We start from the raw sequence: 18,934 nt of genomic DNA, 5'->3' as shown, positions 1-18,934 counted from the left end.
TTATTATATATTTCTGATATTTACATACACAGATATATTTATGTAGTAATTTTTAGGAATGCAACTTTTATCTCTAAGAGTCAACTGCATACTTCCTTTGTCTGAATATAGCTTTCGCTATACAAAAGCAACAAGATTACAAATTCCAACTATCATTGTGGGCTCTCTGAACACATCTGATATTTTCCCTATAAAATGAATAGTCTAAAAAGATGGTCTTATCAGATAAGAAAAACATAATACCATTGTCAGTGTAGATTTGGGAAAAATAAATTATATATTATATAAATTCTTATACTAAAGAATAAATCAAGACTATTGTAACCTTATCTCAGTCTGCCTTAGTTGATACTAAACACAGAGTGGCAAGGGCAGCTACTCTCAGATACAGAAGTCTTAGAAACTGTTCATATGAAGAGGAAGAGAACAGTAGGATGGGATCGCATGCTTTAGAACTACTTCACAAGACCCCCTAGAAGGGCTCAAAAAGGTAACATTTGATATAATACATGATTTATTTCATGATGCTCTCTCAAAATATATGTGCTAACAGTCTGGATGTGGTGGCCCATGCCTATAATCCTAGCACTTTGGGAGGCCAAATCAGGAGGACTGCTTGAGGCTGGGAGTTACAGACCAGCCTGGGAAACCTGTACAAAAATAAAAAATTACCCTGACCTGGTGACCTGCACCTGTAGTTCCTGCTACTCAGGAGCCTGAGGCATGAAGATCGCTTGAGCTCAGGAGTTGGAGGCTACAGTAAGCTATTATCCCACTACTGCACTCCAGCCTGAGAGACAGAGTAAGACTCTGTCTCCACCAAAAAAATAAAAAAAAATAAAAAATATATATATATATATACACACACACACATATATATATTTGCTGTAGGAAAAAAATTTAGGAGTTATAGATAATGAAGTACAGAGCTCTTCAAAGCTAATAAAATGTATCACGCGAAACTATGATGATTTCATCAAACACTATTTCAACTGGCTTGCCCTATTTAACTCTCCACTGCAAAACTTTAAATTGACAGAAGCAGTTTCTTCAATATGTCATTAAAAAAAAGTACCAAAGAAATCACATATTTACACAATTTGCATACCAGGTAAGGATCTCTTCTTCATGTTGTCAAACAAGATTTTATTTATTTTTATTATTTTTTATTTCAAAATGTTAAGGGGGTACAAATGCTTTTGTTCATGAATACCTAGTATAATGCTTACAGTGGGGCATTTAGTGTGCCCATCACCAGAGTAGTGTTCACTGTACCTGACCGATATGGTTTTATCCCTCATCCTCCCACCCTCCCTTATCTTGCTTTCCAATGTCCTTTACACATCTTTGTGTCCACATGTGCCCATCATTTAGTTCTCAATTATTAGAGAGTACACATGTTTTTTTTTTTCCATTCCTAAGATATTTTGCTTAGACAATGGTCTCCAATTCCATCCAAGTTGCTGCAAAAGACATTATTTCATTCCTTTTTATAGCTGAGTAGGACTCCCTGCTGTGTGTGTGTCACATTTTCTTCATCCACCCGTGAACTGACCAGCACTCAGGTTGATTCCGTATCTGTGCAACTGTGAATTATGCTGCAACAAACATTCAAGTGCAAGTGGCTTTCTGATAAAACGACTTGTTTTCTTTGGGGTAGACACCCACTAGTGGGACTTGAATGGTAAGCCTACATTTGAATTGAGTGGTGAACCTACATTTATTTCTTTGAGAAATCTCCATACTTTTCCCCATAGGGTTATACTAATTTGCAGTCCCAACAACAGTGTAGAAGCATTCCTTTCTCTTTGCATCCATGCTGGTATGTGTTGTTTTTAAACTTTTAATATTGGTCATTCTGACAGGAGTAAGATGGTTTCTTATTGTGATTTTAATTTGCATTTCTCTGATGATAAGTGACACTGAACATTTTTCTATGTTTGGTGGCCATTTGTCTATCTTCTTTTAAATAATTTATGTTCATGTCTTTTCACCACTTTTTAATGGGGTTATTCATTTTTTTCTTGCTGATTTGAGTTCTTTGTAGAACTCCTGGATCTTACCCCTTTCTCAAATGTATAGTTTGTGAATATTTTTTCCCATTTTGCAGGTTGTCTATTTACTCTGTTCATTATTACTTTTGCTATTCAGAAGCTTTTTAATTTAATTAAGTCCCATTTATTTATTTACCTATTATTGTTTTTGCTTTATCTGCCTTTGGGGTCTTAGCAGACCATGACATACATTGGGGAGAAGAAGCCCTTTTCAACACATGGTGTTGGGAAAATTGGATAACCATATGCAGAAGAATAAATAGTACCCCTATCTCTGGTCTTATATAAAACTTAATTCAAGATGGATAAAAGACTTAAAATGTAAGGCATGAAACCATAAAAAAATCCAGAAGAAAAATGTAGAAAGACTCTTACAAACATAGGTCTAGGTAAAGAATTTATGACTTTTAAAAAATGTTTCCCTTATCCATAATATTATAGTTTTAAATGAACACCTAGAATTATAGCAGAGTGAAGCTTCGACTTATTATAATCAGCCATGTCAAAGCTAGGCAGTATCATTTTAGAAATGCAAATAATACAAAAATCGGAGGATAAATACATGAGGACAAAAGTATGATATTCATTTTGGCTCTATGGTTACAGGTAGCCTTATTGTATTTTCTATTATTGGAAGTTAGCCATTGAATGGAAAATTCCTGATACTAACAGACTGCTAAATTCAAGCCACCAGCAAAAAAACTGAAGTCCAGATGGGTCGTTCCCTTGGATTACATGTACGCCAAAAAAAGCAATAGTTAATCTCAAGAAAAGCTCTGCATATACAGACAATGAAACAGATTCTAAATCACATGTCGTCTGAAATGTGGCAAGTCCAAACTGAGATGCGCTGTTTAAGTGTAAAATACATACTAAATTTCAAAGACTTAGAAGAAAACAGGAATGTAAAATATTTCATTAAAATGTTTTATGTTGATACATATAAAATGATAATATTTTGGATACATTGGGTTACATAAAATTTATTTTTAAAATTAATTTCACCTGTCTCTTTGTACTTTTTAAATGTGGCCACATTTTTATATGTGTGCCTTGCTTTATATTTCCACTGGATAGCACAGCTCTAAATGAATGAATTATGGTGGCCAGCTGGTGCTGGGCTGTACACACAGCTGCCCACACAGATGTTCTTTCCATGGCAGGTGTAATGTGTGGTTACGCAGAAAGTTAAAAGAGAAAAACACTGAAAGAAAAAGCTAGTGGGGGAGAAATTAAGAAAAAATTGGAAAAAATTATTAGTGCTTTAGAAATTCTTTAAAAACATATTCTTTGCTTTTGTTACTTGAGCATATTTTAATGAGCATACGATTAAGGTGAATAAGAAAATTTCTCATATGAATAAATACCTCTTTCCATTAAACTAACACCTTAGGAGTCATATATGTTGAAACAAGTAGATCTATTTCTTTGAATAATGATTTCATTTTTCGTATTTTTAAAATTCGATTGAAAGGTCCTCAGAAATGAAGTTATGCATCTGAGTTATTTTCTATTATCATGCTGAGCTATTTTCTTCTGGGAGTTGGGAGAGGAGGAAGAAAGGTGGCCTGGTGATATCTGGGGGGACTGACAGGTTCTGGCGTCCCTGGCCTTCTTCTGACATTGGAAGGACTTCTAGGCTCCTCTGCTTGAGCTTTCAGGCAAGCTTCTAACCACTGTGTTGTGAGGACTCAGTCATATTTGAGCGAGTTTATGAGAGGAGGGTACGTGAGCTTAATCCACATCTAAGTAGAGAAGAAAGATTAGAGGAAGGAGGTATTGGCCTGGTGTGGGGAGGGCAGGGGGAAGAGGAATCTAGACTAAATAGAACAAAGCAGGTGCAAGCCTAGAAAGAAGAAGACAAGGCACGGATGCACCAGAAAGGAAGAGGCCACAGTAAGGACACCTGTGTCCCTCAGGGGCAGAGACCCAGCATCATCCTTTCTGTTTTTATATCCTGAGTCTAGGTAGTTTAAAGGCTTTGCTTCCACTGCTGGACAGTAACAAGAGCAGTGACTAGTAATGAGTCTCCTTCTGGATCTTTGGAGTACTTCGGGGACTGCATGGCCTTCAGGACTACAGATGTACAATATTAAACAGGGGCTGTCTAAATTCCTTTGACATTTTGAACACTTTTACTTCAGAAAACTAACATATAAAGCTAAGAAGTATTAAAATTTTTGCAATACTGAAAGTGTTATTTCAGATACAGGAAAAACTTATCACTCGAACAGATCAAACAGAAGACAAAGACTTGAAAGCTGTTAGATTTATACCTCTGTAACATTCGAATATTTTTCCAAAATGAAAATAAAAATGCCAGTAAAGCATGTGGACAAACAACAAGATACAAACCAACTGTAACTGGGGGAACAAAGAGCTTGCTATTTAAGGAAGCAAAAAGCACACATTTATTCAGAGTACTTGGTATGATTCACTCATTTTTTACAACGCACTGAGCTAAGAACAAAGGTGAAGTGGATTACCTGGGAATAGGAATATATCGGAGTTTCTTTGATTGAAGATCAGTGACTTCTATATAACCAGCTGTGTGTGGAGGGGTCACATCTGCAAACAAGTCATGACATGAGCCAAGCATGAAATTACTGCAAGACACCAAAACAGGACCAAAACATGATTCAAATGCTGCCGGAAGTAGAAGAACATTACTAGGAGCCTCAGTGGGACTCTGGAACCTACTGGACACGGTACTGGGTGAACCCTCCTGGCTAGACTCCGAGAATTATGCTTCCCTTAGGGAAACAAAGATTGTTGAACAAAAGCATATTCGGCTATGATTCTCCAGTGTCAGGGAAAAACAAATTCTTTTCATTGTCCGTGACAGCACCTCAAGATGAGTTGATGTTTTAGCACTAACAGTTTGTGTGACAAAATTTCATTATCTGAATTCTGTTTTTCCTTCTTTGGAAGTAACAATAATGCAGTATAATGTGGCAGAATTGGCAAGCCACTCTGTAATCCAACTGACCTGATGTGACGTCTTGGTTCTGACATTTCCTAGCTGTGCTGTTGGTTAAACTGTTTACCTTTCTGAGTCCTGCTTTTCTCATTTGTAAAACAGTGATACTAGCAGCATCTGAGCATCATAAGCATTATTTTGAGGATAAGATGACATTAGCAAAGGTAAAGCATCTAATTAGTTGTTGCTCTACACAAAGTATCTGTCAGAATTATGGGTCCTATAAGACACAGGAAGGAGAAGGGAGGATGGCGCAGTGGGGTGAAGATCCCAGAATTTGGATAATAATCCTGAATGACAATCTCAAACACCATAATTCCAAATATGGAAATCCTAAAAGATCAAAATGCCTAAAGTCTAAACTCCTGAAAATCAAAATTACAGTATAGTTGCATCATATTAGGTAGAACCATTACGTTGTTACTATGTTTACCTGGAAACTAAGTATGGTTTAAGAAGATGCAGATGGCTGCCAAGGTGACAAGAGATGGACTTAGGAACTCAATATTACGTGTCACTTTGACTAAAAAAGGAATACCTAGAAACCTGGAAAAACATTATTCTGAGCGTCTGGGAAGGTGTTTCCAGAGGGGATTAATTGTACTCGTCTGAGTGGACTAGGTGGGAAAGATCTGCCCGCAGTGTTGGCAGCACCATCTAATTAGCTGGGGCCCTGGAGAGAACAAACACAAAAGGCAAACTGATCTCTGAGAACGGGGACAGAGTTTTCTTCTGCTGCTGTGGACATCAGAATTTCAGGCTTCTAGAAGGTTGTTCGTCATGATTTTTCAGATGACCATAGTTACAAAGCTGGGCACACATAATTACCAACCATAGTGACATGGATTTATACATTCCTCTTTTTGAATGTCAATTTCCTTATGAATACATTTCATCTTAACATAACTATTATACCCAGGTGACTGCCGTTAGCATACCTGAGTGTTTATGCTGGAAAAACTGTGTGATATTATTACTTATTTTATCATAGAAAGTGGGCTACAAAGTGTTCTTTTGTGCTTTTATATGTTTTTCAAATAAATCTCCTTTAAAAAATATAAATAAATCTTTTAAATAAGTTTTCCCCCTAGAATTATATTTTTGGAATCTTAATATTTGGGGATTGTGATTTTAGCCTCTAGGAATTTTGATCTTTAAAGATTTCAACCTTTGGGATTATGGCTTGAAGGACTGTGTCTTTTGGGATTATGAGAGGCTTCCAGGACTCTGGATCATGAAGAATGTGAAAAGTTGGGGGTAGAAGATAATGAGATATGGGGACCAGAACTTTCAACTCCAATTCTGGTGTTGGTTTCCCAGCAAATTCTTGGGCTTTACTGACTTTTGTTCTACATCCCTGAGTACCAGCATCATCCTCAAAATCATGAGCTGCCACTACTGTGCTTTAGGAACTATGCTTAGCTTTTATAGGTAATGCTTTTAATATTGTCAATGATAAATATTTATGGTTCCTATTTGAGAGATAAAGAAGCTGAAGTTTACAGAACTAATATAATAATGTGACTTACTCAGAGGGACACAGCTGGATGGTGATGGAGGTGCTTTTCCAATTCATGCCTTTTTGTTTCTAAAATCTATCCTCCGGCCACCACTAAATACAACACCTACTTGAGCTGGCCCTGGGGCAATAGCTATTTATAAAATAGTCCCATTTTATAACATTTTGGCCACTAAGTTCTCTTAAAAAAAATCTTCTACACAACCCATGCTTTTAAGGATTTTTGTCTATCTTTTAATATAACTTCTGATTAATATACATACATCTATCTAACGATCTATCTTTTATTATAATTTCTGATTAGAATGAGATATTCAGAATGCCCACAATGAATTTGTCAAATGCAGTTTACAAAATATAAGAAACTTGGCATTTTATCATATTTCATGCTTGTAGTTGAAGGTTTTTAAATAGGTCATCTGCCATCCGAGAAACCCAATATGTCTCTTATTTATTCAACAAACATGTTTGAACTTACTTCGCGGCAGGAATTGTGTAAAGTGCTGGGGATTCAGAGGGGAAAGAGATGTGGTCCCTGCCTTTCCGGAACTCACAACATAAAGAAGAGTCTCCCTCCTTTCCTCCCTTCCTCCCTTCTTTCTCCCCTCACTCCCTTCTTTCCTTTTATCTTTTAAATCATTATGGGCCTTTGGGGACTTGGAAAGGATTCCAGAGTGGAAATCATGGCACTGGGGCCAGGTATGGGCTGTGGGGCGAGGCAAGGAGTGGTCCCAGAAGGCGAAAGGCTCCAGAGGGAAGGAAGGCAATGTTGAGGCATATGAAGGGGTAAGAAAAGAGAGTTACTATAGTAATTTATACCCAAATCCACCTGGATTGGCTGTCCCCAGGTATATCTGTATAAAACAAACATGCTTATAAGTCATAGACCATCTGCCTTGGAAATGCTGCTGGGATATAAGGTCGATCTTGGATAAAGTTTTGCACCATATATAATTTTGACGATTCTTGCTGCTAGAACCTAACTGAAATAGGTTGAATTATTTATATATCAGGGTTCTTTGCCAAAAATAACCAGTTATTGAAGCTCTTAGGGTTGACTAGAACTGCTCAGCTAACCAACTTACTTACATGTTAGCATTCAGAGATACTTTTTAAAACAAGTAGTAGTATTAAGTTGAGGTACTGTACTGATTAGCACTTTTAGACTGCCTGTGAGGGCAAAGTAAGCCAACTTATTCTAAAATAGCTTTTTTTCTGAGTCTTCTCTTTCACTGTTTAATTTTATGGCGTAAAGAAGGTGAGAAAATACAATAATGGCTGCATCTTCTATTTCAAGCAGGAAAAAGCAAGAGTTTCACCTTTAGTATTAAAAAATATTTTCATGTATCAGACAAAAGAATTTGTGGCTACAAAGAGCTTGGAGGGAACAGCAAGGATAGTAGCACTGGTAAGCATTTGAAAATAATCAAAATTGATATTTGCTGATTTGAAAATAAATCATCTCAAAAGACAAAAATCTTTACAAAAAGGGCCTTACGGCTGTCCTTGAACAGAATACATAACTCAATTAAGGAAGTTAAAACTGTGGCCAGGTTTCCCTCCAAGCTTAGCCAAGTCTTCATCCATCTATTTTAAATGTTTCAACACTGTAGAGAGGATGGAGGCTCAGTAAATTTCCATTACATTTATAATCCAGGTGGATTTCGACGATAGGTATAAACTGTATTTGGGGATTAGTTCACTAACCATTAAAGGGAAGTCACTATTGCACTGTTTATTGCAGAGTTCCCATGAAAGGTGGGGACAGTTTACACGCACAGTGCCGAGGTCAGGAGGAGGCATGAAAGCTGTCAGGCAAAACCACCAAGAACATTTTCAGAGGGAAGGTAAAATTATATTTTAAAAACTTCACTACTTCTAGAAATATAATTTGATGGACACTTGTTAACCACTAGGTGTAGTGAAATTCTGTTTACAGACTAAAAGAATGATATGTTCCCAACAAAGGTGCCAATACCAGATTTTTAGTTTCATTCAAAGTTCAAAAACAACAACAAAATACAGTGTACTGCTTTCAACCAAGAATCATTATTTTGTGTGTAAAGTGCTAAGACCTGTGATTTTTAAAAAAATCTAATTAAATTAAGAATCATTATTTTGTGCTTAAAGTGCTAAGACCTGTGATTTTTTTTTAATCTAATTAAATAAAAATTACCCCTTCTGTGTGAAAGTCACCAAGAGGGTCATCCTTACAATTTTTATTGATTTCTTTCACAAAAGGCTGGTATGAATTGGTTCCTGACAAGTAAGATGGTTGGATTTGATTTATTTTAAAAAATCAATTTAGTTTGAATTTTTATCAGAGATTTCCATGCACATAGATTGAATAGTCAGAAAGGCTTAAAGTAAAAGCAGAAAGCCCCTGCTTTACCCTCCCGCCCGCTATGTCCTGCTTCCCAGAGACACTTCCACCTTTTTAGACTGTTTCTGTGGTTTCACCTTCATCTTCCCCGTGCTGTCTTGATGTTTTAGTTGCAGGTACTATCTCCTGACTTGTTGCCATATAAGATGAGAGTGTAACTTTTTTTCATTCCCCTCCTCCCTGCTTCCTATTTCCCACACCCATATACATTGATATGATGATTTGGGTTAGATTAACCTCCAGCATCTGTATTATTATAATTATATAAATGCCGTTCATGCATTTTCTTTCCTTTATAACTTTTTGCTTTTCTTCAGAATGAATAACCATTATATTTTATTTATTTAGTCTTAACTTAGCATAAATTTATATGTAAAGTTCCCTAATTATCAAAATCTCTAAATATTTTCAAATATATTGGGTTTGTCAATTTCATTTGCTTAGCAACATCTCTCCTGTAATCTTCTCCTCTGCTCTAATCTGAACTGGTTGATCCTTAGGCCTATGCACAGGTATCAGTCTGGGGTCACCCTTTACCAAGCTCCTAAGGATTTTCTTTTCTTTTCTTTACAGGCCACATTTAAAAAATTCATCCTATGTTTCAGATACTGTCCTAAGCACTTTATATATGTTTGGAATATTTAAGGAGCACTACTTAAATAAACGAAGAGAAATAAAACGCCTAGCAACTAAGAGAAAAATAGCTAAAGAGAGGCAGGGGTAAGGGAAGAAAAGAATGGCTAAAAACATAAACAGGCAATTCTCAGAAGAGTAAATCACAACATATAAAAGGATGTTCAAGGCTCCCTCATGGGATCACACCTATAATCCTAGCATGTTGGGAGGCCAACACAGGAGGATCGCTTCAGGCTGGGAGTTTGAGGCCAGCCTGGGAAAAATGGCAAGACTGTGTTCCTGCCAAAACAAACAAAAAAATCAAAAGTATGCTGAAATAACCAAAGCAATCTTGAGCAAAAAGAACAAAACTGCAGGTATCAGACTGACATAAGATTTGTTACTAAAAATCTATAACAAAACGGTATGGTTCTGACATGAAAACAGACACATAGATCAATGGAACAGAATAAAGAACTCTATCAAATCGATATATTTACAGTGGGTGAGTGTGGGGAGCAGCAGGACATCCTTCACGCCACAGACCCTCCACCATATCCACAAGCACACAGGCACAAGGATACTCCCTGCACTTAAATGTGGATTGACAGAGAACAGATGAATAAATAAATTGTGGTGTGTAAACCAGTGAAAGTAAAAGTAGAGCTATTAGTATGGATGATGACGATTCTTTCCTTGACCAAACACCAGTCATGCTCTTCTAAATCCTCTTCCCAGAAGGCCCTGACTCTTGGGCTTGTGTTTGTTTCTGCATTGTCCAATTTTAACAAGAATTCTGCTAAGTCAATTTAACCAGAATCCCTCATGCGGGATAGTGATTTTCCTCCTTCTCCACCATATCCTTAGGTGATGTTAGGTCACCTTGGCCCACCTTTAGCAAGAATACTGACAGGTCCATTTAACCAGAATCCCCCCTTTGCCCTGATGCTTCCTCTTACTGATTTTCCATTGACTAATCCCTATCCTGCTCCTTCACTATAAATTCCTACTTTTCTTTATTCTATGTGAAGTTGAGCACAAGTCTCTCCTACTAGAAAATGTCACTGCTTAGTCCCTACACGTACTGAGATAGTCCTTAATATAACAGGACTGAATTATACTCAGTTCTTTAAAAAAAAAATCATGAATAATTTTTTTCTTTAACAATGAATCTCAAAAACTTGATGTAGAAAGAGAAAACAAGTTACAGAAGAATGAACACAGAATGATACCATTTATACAAAGTTTAAAAACATGCAAAATAATACCATATATTAGTTTGTGAACAATAAATACCAAACTCAAACTCAGGAAAGACTACTCGTGGTCTGTCAAAAATGGAAGAGAGGAGAACACACGAATCCTTGCCCATTGTGGTGGTGGGTGGTGGGAAAAAAGATGTTCTTTGTATTTTTCTTTAAAAATGCCAAAAGAAAAAAAAAAGTAGGCCTGAAACACTTTGTGAAAAACTAAAATACACATACAAACATAAACATACTCTTCCTGTCCTTAAACAGGAAGTGCTATGCCGCAGTATAGCAAGGGCTTGTAACGCAGAGTTGGATGGGGCCTTCTAAGGAAGTGATGTGTAAACTGAGCTCTGAAGGATGAGAGGCTGAGGGTGGGAGGAGCAAGGTACGGAAGAAGGTTTGGAAGGAACTTCGAGAATTCAAGTTAGCTGAAAGAGAGCCAGAAAGATGTAACAGACAAAATCTGTTAGGCCAAGTTAACATGTCTAACCTTCATCCAAGAATCACGTAACCTGGGTCATATTTTTAAAATAGTATTTCCAAACAATTTTGAAAATGAACAACAAAGAAGGAATATCTATCTGATTTCAAGACTTATTATAAAGTATAGAACTATAAAGAAATCAAGAGTGGTATAGAGATAGACACACAAGAGATCATAGAATCCAGAAATGAGCCTATGAATTTGAAGGCAGTGGATTTCCAGCAGTGGCCTGAAAGCAATTCAACAAAGTGCAGTATTTTCAGCAAATGGTGTTGAAATAACGGAATAATCCCCATGTGAAAAAAAGAGAGCCTCAATCCATACCTTGTACCATGTAAAAATTGAACTCAAAATGGATTATAAGTTTAAATGTAAAATCTAAAACTATATCTTTAAGTAGAACACATAGAAGATTTGTCCTTCATCAAAATGGGAGAAAATTTTAGAAAATGTATATCTGACAATGGACTTATACCTAGAATATTTAAAGAATGCTCCAATTCATTACTAAGAAAACAAATCACCCAATTTAAAAATAGGCAAAAGATCTAGAGAGATATTTCACAAAAAATGATCCATGTGACAAAATCCTCAACCTGATGGGGTGCCAGGGAAAAAGCCAAGTTAAATCGTAATGAGATATAACTCTCCACCCACTAGAACGGTAAAGAACTGACAATATCAGGTACTGGCAGGGATGCAGGGCGCCTGGACTCTCATGCACTGCTGAGAGGAATGCAAAACAGCACTGCCGCTTTGGAATGTAGTTTGGCAGTGTTAATGTATGATGTACAAATGCTGTTCCTAGGTGTTTACCCAAGGGAAGCAAAAACTAATGTTCACTGAAATATCTGTGCACAAATGTTTATAGTGGATGTACTCATTACTGTCAAAGATGAGAAACAATCTGTATATCTTTCAATTATGAATAGACACATTGTGATACATTTGAACAACAGACCACCACTTAACAACTAGTACATACAACATAAATGATTTTCAAACACATTATATTAAGTGTATGAAGCCAGACTCAAAAGATCACATATGGTAAGATTCCATTTATATGATACTCTGGTAAAGGCAAATCTATAAGGACAGAAATCAGATCACAGGGTAGGTGGAAGGGGTGACCACAAAGTGTCATGGAGGAGGTTTCTGGGACAATGGAATTCTTTATATCAGTTGTGGTGGTTAAACAATTATTTGTATTTGTTAAGCTTACAGAATTATGCACTAAAGAGGGTGAATTTTATTGTACATAAACTAGACCTTAATAAAAAGAAATGTATACTGTACTTAAAAAATATCACTCTGGGCTTGGTGCCTGTAGCTCAGAGGCTAGGGTGCCAGCCACATATACTGGAGCTGGCAGGTTAGAACCCCCCAGCCAGGGCCTGCCAAACAACAACAACTACTACAATAACAAAAATAGAGCTATGCGTTGTGATGGGCACCTGTACTCCCAGGTACAGGGGAGGCTGAGGCAAGAGAATCTCTTAAGCCTAAGAGTTGGAGGTTACTATGAGCTGTGACACTATAGCACTCAACATAGTGAAACTCTGTCTCAAAAAAAAAAAAAAAAATATATATATATATATATCTATCTCACTCTAACACATGAAGAATGAGTAGGAGGGGGAAAGAGTGGAAGAGGTGACACTGTCAGGAGTCTCTGGTGATATTCTAGTTCAAATGGTGGTGCTTTGGATGGGATGTGGCAGTAGAACTGGAGACAAGTGGGTGGATACAAGATTTATTAGCAAGGTTATATGAGAAGGAGAAGGTGATGGCTATGAATCAAATGTGGAGGATGATGGTGAAGAGGGATAAATAAGATGAGGTGTAGGAGACGCCAAGAGCCAGATGACATCTGAGCAAGATGATCTGTAGCTGAGGTGTGGACCGCGGGCCATTCCTCCACAGGAGTTCCTTGTGGAAGAGCCCGTGCCCTCAGCATGTTGTCATTGTTAATTACTCCCCTCACCTGTATCATTCCGTTTCAATAAAAGGCTGGTGCGGAGGTTGCTCGGAGCTACCCGGAAAGTAAAGGCTAGCCCGCCTTCCACAAGCTTGTACTCCTAATCCGCCTCTTGCCTGGTTCCTTCCTGCGCTAACCGAGACCAGCGCCATAGGAGCCCAACGGGTCGCGACAATGAGGCCCAGGTTTCTGGGTCAATGAAGGTGCACTATGCTCTGGTACTGAACTTTGTAATTCCTGGAACGCTTTGCCAAGTCCTTGCACTTTTCCCAGTTCCCTTTCCCTGGACCAATTTCTTCAACTCCTAGGCATCTCCAAGAATCTACTCATAATTCCAAGTCTGGCCGTAAGCTTCTCCTTTGTGTTCACGTACCACCTTGTGAACACTCCTATCATAGCATTTGTTACACTGTATTGTAGTTGTCAGGATGTTTTCTACCATAAAAAAAATTATTTTGTAAGAAAGCGGTGATTTATTTTCCATGAGTTTCAGTTTGGAAAGAACTAATTCTAAACATTATCATTATAACCAAGACTCTTCAAATGTGATAATAGATTATTATAATACATTTAGCATTATATTTGTGAAGAACACATGAATATAAAAAATATAAACATAGGATAAGATATCAGTACCATCATGATGCAAAAACTAACAGTCAATGGCTCAATTACCAAAAGTTTTCATAATTATCCATGAGGATGAATGCCAGCGTGATTGAACAAGAATAGTTCTAGCCCCGAGATCAGATGATTATGGTGTAAATCTGGGCTCTGCTGGTCACTGGTGGAATGATCCGGGTCAGTTATTTTACCTCTGTGTTAAGATGTTTTCACATATAAATTAGAAAGCATAGTAACAATAGGAGGGGGTTTGAAGATTAAGTGAATTTATATAAGAAGAAAGGACCAGCACAGGGCTTGTATAGTAATAAACAGAAGTTGATTTTTGAGAACAATAAGTGAATCAGTCTGCATAATAAATTCCTGGCCTTTACTCTTAGGGATTTTTTTTTTTTTTTAAGAGACAGAGTCTCTATTGCCCTGGGTAGAGTACAGGGGTATCATAGCTCACAGCAACCTCAAACTCTTAGGCTTGAGCAATCCTCTTGTCTCAGCCCCCTGAGTAGCTAGGACTATAGGCATTGCCACTACACCCAGCTAGTTGTTGTATTCTTAGTAGAGACATGGGTCTCACTTTCTGAGCTTGGGCAATCCACTCACCTTGGCCTCCCAGAGTGCTAGGATTATAGGCCTGAGTCTCACTGCCCAGCCCAATACTAGCAATTTAAGAAAAAAGTCAGGCCCCCATTTCTATTTCTAAATCATAATCATATTTTAAAGACTCTTTAAAAACACTCCCCTCTAAGTAAACAGACCCTCTAAGTAAAACACCCCCTCTAAGTAAAATTATTGTATCGATTACAATGAGAATGAGGACAAGTTCTAAAAGCAATGGCTACAATCCTACACTGTGAAAATGAGTGCGAACGTTATGACCACACGTAGGTTTTCCGAGTTACTTGTAGACTTGTCAGAATGATCCACCTTTAGAAATGTAAAATGAGAATGATGAATTAAACATCCCCTACCAAAAGCAAGCTACCTTTAGCCACCGTGACAAGTTAAAAAGTGGTAAATTTCTTACTTTTAGGGTAGACATCTTTTAGAGGGACTTGTCCTGGAGGCACAATCCTGACCACCTGATTAGTCTCTACAAGAGTCACACAGTTGCTTTGTTTCGGAGTTCCACTTTTCTTTTTTCCACCGTAGAATGCCGTGTCAGTGACACTGGGTTTATGCAAAGATGATGGCCTCTTCCAAGAATAAACCTCGCTGGGTGACTGATTAAAAAAAAGAGAGAGATTACTCTCGTACCGTATACTACATTCACCACAACTTTAGCACTGCAACCCTTTTCGCAGACTAGTGGTAAGCAGGGGTTTCACAAGTATCCTCAGCCTTTATGAATGGGGCACAGTACACAGCTACTTCACCAATCATCACAATTTTCAGACAAGTGAGAAATAACAAGTTAAATTGCTTTCTGATAAAGTAAATTACAACTAAAAAGAGGGATGGTAGCAATATATTAATAGTTAGTTTAAAAATAGTAAAACAAATACATATGCATTCTATCTGGCACAAAGAACATAATAAAGCTCACACTTCTGAGTCCCTGCAGTGCCCCTTCCTGATCACGTCTCCCCTGTCTCTTCTTCGTTTACTATACTAGAATTCTGTGTTACTTTTTCTGTCCCTTCACTTTAAAATTTTACTATATATGCTCCTTCCCGAGACCACAAGTATATTTTCCTATGTTCTCTCTAAACATTTGAAGGTTTTGTCTTTCGTATGTAGGTCCTTAACCGATCGGGAATGTATTTTTTGTGAACGACATGAGGCAGGGCCCATGTTCACCCTTTCTTCACACAGACAGTTAATTGTCCAAATACCACTAACTCTTGCCCACTGCAATACTATCATTAAAAATGGTTCTTTATATGCATGCTTCTGTTTCCAGGCACTACATTCTGTTCAACTGTGCATTTTCTACCCCTACGTATAAAACCTTCGTTATGGAGATTTTACGATGAGCCTTGAAATTTAGCAAGAAGAGTAACTGGCTCTTTTTCAGGGATGTCTTCGTTACTGTTTGTCCTTGGATTTCCATAAAAATGCATGACCTTCCCTGTGTGTAACCCATCTCCACCACTGACTTCATCTTCTGGACAGATGCTCTGTTCTCCCTGATTGGGTCCCAACAGTCCACACTGGTCTACCCTCACACAGAGACTTACGCAGAATCCTACATCCTATATCCCATGCCATGCTGCCCCTCACAGGGATTGGACTGGACGCCCATCATCAGTGGTCACCAACCTCTCCCCACCCCTTTACCCTCTACACACCATGGATGTCTCTTATCTTGTTTAGGCTCTGACTTCTGACACCTCATACTAGTTTGCTTATTTTAAGAACTGGGTTGTTCTGTTACTGTTGAGCTTTAAGAATATTTATATATTCTAGATACCATTTTCATTGAAAATGTGACTTGTATATACTGCCTGTAGATTGTCTTTCCATTGTCTCACCAGTGTCTTTATCAGAGCTCAAGTTTTAATTTTGACAAAGTACAATTTATCAATTTTTTCTTTATGTATCATATCGAAGACACTTGGTGGTGATGGTGCATATCTTATTCTTGATAAGAACAGGAATTTTTTCAATGTTTCATTATTGGTGATGATACTTGCTATAGGTTTTTCATAGCTATTTGGCATTAGGTTAAGGAAGTTATATAAATTTATAACAATGTAGGTGCCACTGATACCCTATACAATGAAGCTATGTTAAAAAATGTGTATACCCCTTTGTTGACAGTTTTATAGAGAACCCAAAGAAATTCACATAAAAGCAGAAAGGCAGTGTAGTGTGGCAGAAAGGATGTAGGTGAGAGGCTAGTCACACTTGAGATCAAACCCCATTATTTTTAATCTTTGTGGCTGGGGAATATAACTTCTATTTCTTCAGCTGTAAAACCTCATAGAATTGCTCCAATAATTAAGTATCACATCTAAAAGGGCTTAGAATAGCACAGAACCTGACTATTGTACTGGGGCTTAAAAACTATGATTGTTATCATAAAGGCTGAAAGGCTGCCTCACTGAATCTAACCTTCCATTTAATAAATACTCACTGAATATCTCCATGTGGTGGGTACTATACTAAGTAGCCGGGCTATGGCTTTTAACTTAAATAAGGTCACTAGTGTTAGAAACTACACAGGATTTTTGTAGGGTTAATACAGACAGTGCCTTATACTTAGTTTTTCTAACTTTTTTATGACAACATTTTTATTTCTATGCTAATTTATTCAATCAGAAGAAGGTGATTAGAAGATCAATTTTTAAAATACTTTCACCTTCAGGAAAAAAGTTCTAATATTTTTACTACTCATAGCAGTAAGCATTGTAGAAAGCATATTAAACACTCTCTTTTATTCACTCAGGGCTACTGTAGACACTGTATTCCAACAAAATATTTCCTTTTGAGTTGTATCATATGATAGCACAAGCTTTGTACTTCGCAATTAGGAAAACACATAGAAAAGTCCCAAGCCACACATTAACCACTGGGTTTTAGATTTCAAATGCTTTATAACCTGAAATACGCACTCTTCACTAATTACATTAACATTTTGAGACATATGAGATTGGTGTGGTATCAAGCAGAGCCCATATTTTTATCTTTATATGATTCTATCACTCACCTCAATGTTACAAATGCAATTATGACAATTACATTTTTAATCAAGACACATGGAACTACATTTAAGGTTATTAGATGGCAACTTAGACTGAAGCAGCTTTTATATTTCATTCTTTCACATTTCCTTCAGGGGTAGATGGTACTCAGTTTCACCTGAAGTCAATTACAAATAGCCTGTCCTTTATAACAGTAGATAACAGAAGAAGGGCCCATTGAAGAGAAAAATAAGTTGAGACCATAAGCAACTACAGTATAACCTGGATGCTGCAAAGATTGGACAATCGGAGCAAATCTCAATGGAAATATGAGGGACTTGACCTAACAAATGCAATCAGTGTAACCAGGTTCTTTATATCCTCAATGAATCCCCAACAATAAAAAAAAGTGAATTGATGTTTATGAGCATTGAAAACCTAATCTACAGCAATGACAACTCAACAAATTTAACTTTACACAATTCCAGACATGCTACTTTATTACACTCAGATTACTCCTCTTGAGAACACATTAAGATGACATGACACAAAATCACCACCAGTAGGTTGAACTGTTACAGCATTTAACTCCCACATACAGAGAACACTCATGTCTCCTTAATAAGATCTATCATTGTATTATACCTGAGCTGTTAGTTTTTTTAAATAATGAAATTATATAGGTAGAATAAATTTTTTAATGACTGATTTATAATGCAAACTTGATCTAAAATGTTTACCAAAAATTTTATTATGTTTTTAATTATCCCCCAAACAGTCTTACATCAATAGATCAAAGTCAAACTGAGGGTAAGAAATATATATTCACTAGTTTGAAAAATTGATGCTTACCATGAGATCTGGAAAACCAACAACTATGGTAGCATAACTGTTCTCATCCGAGAGAATTCGGTTGGGAGAGGCAATCTTTTGTCCCACAGCTGAACTTAGGTTTTCAGATGAGAGCTGATCACTTGAAATTTTATGAGGTATGCTGAATTCTGTCTCTGGAAAATGTCAGCCAAACATTAGATACTATATGCCCTTAAAATGCTGTAGAAACTAATTTTTTGCAAGCTTTCATTCTCAACAATTCAAACAGAAAAGAAAAAGATAAAAAAAAGAAAATACTTTAAATTGCCTTTATGGGTCTTTGTCTGAGAAAACGTTTTTACATTCAAGGCATCTTCTCAAAAGGGTTCTAAATATTTATAAAATTCAAAATTTTATTAGCAATAAACATCATCATTAATAGCTCCCTACAGAATAGATATAAAATTTAGGCTCGGTGCCTGTGGCTCAAGTGGCTAAGGTGCCAGCCACATACCTAAGGTGGCAGGTTCAAATCCAGCCTGGGCCCGCCAAACAACGACAGCTGCAACCAAAAAAAAAAAAAAGCTAGGCATTGTTGTGGGCACCTG

At 37.1% G+C, this 18,934-nt stretch overlaps 1 protein-coding gene across 1 annotated transcript in view; it reads right to left on the bottom strand.

The window, feature by feature from the left end:
* LOC100961950 (von Willebrand factor A domain-containing protein 8) overlaps positions 1–18,934 on the bottom strand; it is a gene marked incomplete at its 5' end in the record, with an annotated part of 309,966 nt that overhangs the window by 98,667 nt on the left and 192,365 nt on the right. The window contains 3 exons of the mRNA XM_012805376.2: positions 4,541–4,622; positions 14,915–15,110; positions 18,366–18,520. Of these exons, the coding sequence (XP_012660830.1) occupies positions 4,541–4,622; positions 14,915–15,110; positions 18,366–18,520 (433 nt within the window). The remainder of the gene's footprint in view (positions 1–4,540; positions 4,623–14,914; positions 15,111–18,365; positions 18,521–18,934) is intronic.

Source organism: Otolemur garnettii, unplaced genomic scaffold (assembly GCF_000181295.1).
Source record: "Otolemur garnettii isolate 467f Iridium unplaced genomic scaffold, OtoGar3 scaffold00040, whole genome shotgun sequence".
Taxonomy (NCBI): Eukaryota; Metazoa; Chordata; class Mammalia; order Primates; family Galagidae; genus Otolemur; species Otolemur garnettii.
This window is presented reverse-complemented; position numbering and strand designations above follow the sequence as displayed.